This window comes from Otolemur garnettii, unplaced genomic scaffold (assembly GCF_000181295.1).
Source record: "Otolemur garnettii isolate 467f Iridium unplaced genomic scaffold, OtoGar3 scaffold00172, whole genome shotgun sequence".
NCBI lineage: Eukaryota > Metazoa > Chordata > Mammalia > Primates > Galagidae > Otolemur > Otolemur garnettii.
In genome coordinates, this window is record NW_003852567.1 from 1,577,142 (window position 1) to 1,581,940 (window position 4,799).

At 44.3% G+C, this 4,799-nt stretch overlaps 1 protein-coding gene and 1 pseudogene across 1 annotated transcript; one reads left to right on the forward strand and one right to left on the reverse strand.

The window, feature by feature from the left end:
- Window positions 1–1,599: 1,599 nt before the first annotated feature.
- Window positions 1,600–2,092, reverse strand: LOC100953200 (annotated as a pseudogene).
- A 546-nt stretch (window positions 2,093–2,638) lies between these two features.
- Window positions 2,639–3,808, forward strand: CCL21 (C-C motif chemokine ligand 21). Its single transcript, XM_003800256.3, has 4 exons — window positions 2,639–2,788; window positions 2,889–3,009; window positions 3,105–3,287; window positions 3,369–3,808. The coding sequence occupies exons 1-4, from the start codon at window positions 2,722–2,724 to the stop codon at window positions 3,400–3,402; spliced, it is 405 nt and encodes a 134-aa protein (XP_003800304.1). The 5' UTR covers window positions 2,639–2,721; the 3' UTR covers window positions 3,403–3,808.
- The last annotated feature ends 991 nt before the right edge of the window (window positions 3,809–4,799 follow it).

Below are 4,799 nucleotides of genomic sequence, written 5' to 3' on the forward strand. Positions count from 1 at the left end.
AAAAAAAAAAGAAAAAAAAAATAGCTTGTTATACTATTGTGGTTTACGTACATATATTAACTGTTCTCTTTTACAGGAAATCTGACTAGTTTATCCTATTAAGCACTGTAAAATAAAGACAAGAAATAATCACTTTTTAACAAAAATAAGCTGCATGTCCTAAATGCACATACCAAAAACATTTAGTGGTTGGTCGTTGCCTGCTACAAAATATGAAACAACGTACATTTACTGAATTGTTTTTCAGTTTGCAGCTGCTCTCTGGCATCCAAAATAAGGATTTCCCATAAATAAAAGTTGCAGTGCAATTCACTTCATGGTAGTTTAGGCCAATCCTCTCCCTACCACAATGATTGTTTTTTTCTCACCATCCCCACCTCTCACAAAGGCACCATATTATTAAAAACGTTAAGTACCTGGGGTTTATGCTTCAGATCAAGACATCATTTCATGCAATCTGACATGGTTACATTAAACCAATCAACATAGCTTTCACCTCATTTACTTAATTATTATTCCCAAACATCTATTCTACACTTCACAGATTTGACTTGTACCCTTGTCATATACTCCATAGGTGTGGTCCCATTGACTTAATTAAAAAAAAAGAGAGAGAGACATCATTTCAGTAATTTCAAATGATGTACAGCTCTTCATGTAAAAAAGATGTTTTGTGGTCATAATCACTTCAAAAGTAATTATATTCAAATAACCTGACATACCATGTCTTAGCAATTACAAAACCATGATGTTGACACATGGCAATTTATAAGTGAGGCAAATGTGAATTTCTAAAAGATGTGAACAGCTGTTCTGTTTAAGTTTCAAGTGCTGTAAAACTCATGTAATGACTTTATTTTTTCATTTACCATAACCAACCCAAGGTGATTGGTTGGTTTAGCATACTAAATCACAATGTACAAATCCAAGGAAGGTAATACATTACCTTTTCTAAGTTAGAAAACTTTGGTAAATCAATATAGTACTCTTTAATACAATAAAATCATATTTTTATTGGAGCCATATATTACTTTAAAGGTAATTTTCACTTCAAAAATATTTAAGTACAAAACTAAAACACTGTGGGTTTTAATAGTGGTGTATAGCAGAACAAGTTATTTTATACAAATTAATATGTTTCAAAAGTATATAATTTCTGCTTTTAAAGTGAGTTCCCTCACACGAGCTGCTGAAGTTTCCAGCAGCAGGGTAATCCTGTGTATGTCAGAGGCAGCTCTGCTTTGTTCTGGGGTTGATCCAAGGCTAGGGAGAGTTCCAATGCATGAAAAGCTTTAAAATTTTACCTTAGGAGATTCAGTATCAACACCAATTTCCAAGTACTTAAAAAAAAAAAAACTATTAAATTTTCACATAAATACTGGAACCCTCAAAATTAGACAGTCATTTCAAACAACGCTAATTCCAGATGATGTCTTTTACTTGGAAGCCCTGCATCTCTATGTTTTGCTCAAAAGTCACATAGCCTTACATCAACTTATTTTAAAAAAAAATTATACCAAAGCTAAAGTTGTATTTTTTGAATAACTTGCTAACTTGTAATGACCTGGGGGACCCAATGTTGTCTACCAACTTTTATTATCATTTTTCTACAAATGCTGCTGCCACCATCAGAGTCCTTATGCTTCCTCTTGCTAAAGCTGTCAGTCCTTCAATCTGAGCATTTAATTTATGTATTACTCACTCCATTGCTTCTCGGCCTTTATTAACATTTGAAGATATGGTGCTTGCCATCAGTCCTACAAGTTAACTGCTAAGGCTGACTCCTTTCACAGTGATTATGGCTTCTTGAGCCAAAATAGTTTTTTCTGGGTCCTGAGGATGTGGTTTGTATATAAGTCTCTCATCTTCTGAAACCATGCCTGTAAATGAAACAGACTTCATGATGGAAGATAATCCCCACTCTGTGCTGAGAAGTCTATGGCTGTGCAACTTTCCAGAGTGATCTATATGTCCACCGAACACATCAACTCTAACCACACCTGGGTTCATAGGGTTTGGGTATTTCTGCATTGCAGCTGTTGTAGCAGTTTCCCGTGGGTAGTCAGATGTGCTCCAAAGTCCAGATCTTCATGGTGCTGGCAGCCTGTGTGATGTCCAGGCAGCTCTAGGGAACAATGAGGCCAAGAGGCTACATCTGCCCCTGCCCTTACCCCACCCCTAGCAGCCCCCTCATCAAAATTTTAAAATTTTGTGCATCAAAGGACACTTTTAGGAGAGTGAAAAGACAACACATAGAATGAGAGGAAATACTTACAAACCATATACCTGATAAGGGTTTATTATCCAGGATATATAAAGAACTCTTACAATCCAATAATCAGATTTGCTGGAAGGAAAGGAGGAGTGTGAAGCCAGCAGCATAGTGCCAAGACAACTGCCATGTTCCAGGGGAGAGGGAGTGAGGCCTGCACCAAGGCAGTGGCTGGGAACAGAAGGAAGGGCCTGGTTGGTTCACCTGCTATTGAGGAGGCAGAAAGAGCTAGCTTGGAAATATTTTGATTTGGAATCAGGAATAAGCTGGGTGGATGCCAACCTGTCCCTTAAATCATTCTATGATATCAGGAAGGAAAAAGAATTCGGGAAGTGAAAGTGGCTGCATAAATAGGCAGCAGGCCAGTCCCAACCCACACATAGACCCCCAACTTGGAGCTGTTCACCTCGTCCACAGGTCTGGCTTCATACTCACCCTGTACCACAGCCATGGCTCAGTCGCTGGTTCTGAGCCTCCTTATCCTGATTCTGGCCCTCAGCATCCCCCGGATCCAAGGTACAAAGTGGGGAGGAGCCTTGGGTGGGGGCAACAGGTTTGAGAGGCCTGGGTGGGAGACTATCAACAGCTCCTGCTCCTTGTGAATCCCACCCTGCAGGTAGCGATGGAGGGGCTCAGGATTGTTGCCTCAAGTACAGCGTAAGGAAGATTCCTGCCCACATTGTCCGCAGCTACCGGAAGCAGGAACCAAGTTTCGGCTGCCCTATCCCAGCTGTCCTGTGAGTGGGCACAAGGGGGTAGATACAGTTTGGCAGCTGAGAAGGGAGGACATGGTGGGCTAGACTAAGAAGACTTTCTAACTCCCAAATCCCAGGTTCTCACCCAAGAAGCGCTCTCAGGCAGAGCTTTGTGCAGACCCTAAGAAGACCTGGGTACAGCAACTGATGCAGCGTCTGGACAAGCCACCAGCCCCACAGAAACAAGTCAGGGGCTGTAGGAAGGATAAGGGGACCCCCACAGCTGGCAAGAAAGGAAAAAGCTCCAAAGGCTGCAAAGGGTGAGGACTCTGAAGGGCTGGGAGAGGGGAAGCAAAGGGGAGCCTAAATCAGCCCTTTACACCCCTCTTCTGCCTTCTCAGGACTGAACAGCCACAGACCCCCAAAGGACCATAGCCCAGTGTCCAGCTAGGACGCCCCCAACCCCCACCAGCCTCATCAGGGATTGGAGCCCTAACCCAAGGGCAAGAAGGGGGCTAAAACAGAGGAAGGACTCTGGGGCTGGGAGCAGCCGTCCATTTCTGGCTTTGCCTCACCCCCTTCTCCTGCTTCAACCGTCCTATCTGCATTCCCATCACTACTACCCTGCAAGGCTGAGTTGCCCACACCAGGCCTGGCCCTGAGAGGCAAAGGAGGGAGAGTCTTCCAGGAAGTATGAGAGGAGGCAGCAGGACTGTCCCCTCTGAGGAGAAGTCACTCAGGACTCTGGACCTGAGCCTGCTCCCCACTGTACCCCACCTGTTCCTTGTAAAGATGATTTGCACCCAATTGAATAAAAAGCTGTTCCAGCCTCCCATTCAAATACCTGTTCCTATGTATTTTTGTCCATGGGGAGGCTAATGTCACCACTAGTTGGAGTAACACATTCTGGGATCCCACCCAAGAGCTCAGGCTGGCGAATTCTATGTTCTCACCCATCCCAAGAGTTGCCCTGCTTCCCAAGTGCTCAAACTCCTAGACAGTAAAAGGGAAGTTGACAGACAAGGTGGCATCTGGTCCTCTGAGGTTCTCCCCTGCCAATGGAGAGACAGTCACTCTCAAGAGTGACTTCTGGATATTTTCCCAGACCTTCCAGGAACCTCTTTCCCTTTCCTTGAGAACTACTGAATGAGAACCTCCAAGTATCTCTTTGGAAGGGTCCCTAGTGGTGAGACTGTGGCCTGGACCCATCTGTAACACAAGCAAACACTAGTTTTACTGACACTTAACTCAGGCACAGTTCCAGCCCTGAGGATTGATTCCTTTTGGCCCTATTAAATGAAGCTTGTTCCCCTTGCCTCTCCTCTTTCTTTAATGGAACTCCTGTGCTCCTTTTCTATCAATTCTGGGCCCCTTGACTTCCTTAGCTCCTTTCCAGTTAGGAAAACTTCCTCCCTCTTTCCTTTTTTCCCCTTTCTTGTCTGGCTGGAACCCAAACTACTTTAGCCCCTTAAAACTCTTGAGGCCAAGGAATAAACCTCCCAGAGGAACGGGTCTTTGGAACCCTGGGATTCAAGTGTAAGTCAGTTCTCCTCTCCAAGACCCCTACCTGGATCTCCTTTCCATCTTTCTCCCCAGGCAGGGAGAGAGAAGACTACTGAATGAAAGCAGGTAATGTGGGGAAGAAGGGAACAGATCTTTTGAGAGGGGCTGGGAAGGCAGAGACCTAAGAAGCTAGAAGGGGCTACTCCACCACTGTTGCCTTCCAGGGCAGCCTAAGTGAGCCACAGCCCTTCCACTATAAGATTGTGAAAACAGGCTTGGCGCCTGTGGCTCCAGCGGCTAAGGCGCCAGCCACATACACCTAAGGTGGC

What these genes read in the sequence shown, in the direction of transcription:
- CCL21 (XM_003800256.3), top strand. Translation starts at nt 2,722, where the DNA reads ATGGCTCAGTCGCTGGTTCTGAGCCTCCTTATCCTGATTCTGGCCCTC. An exon ending in CAGCATCCCCCGGATCCAAG is followed by an intron (nt 2,789 to 2,888) that starts GTACAAAGTGGG and finishes CCCACCCTGCAG; the next exon opens with GTAGCGATGGAGGGGCTCAG. An exon ending in AGCTCCAAAGGCTGCAAAGG is followed by an intron (nt 3,288 to 3,368) that starts GTGAGGACTCTG and finishes CTGCCTTCTCAG; the next exon opens with GACTGAACAGCCACAGACCC.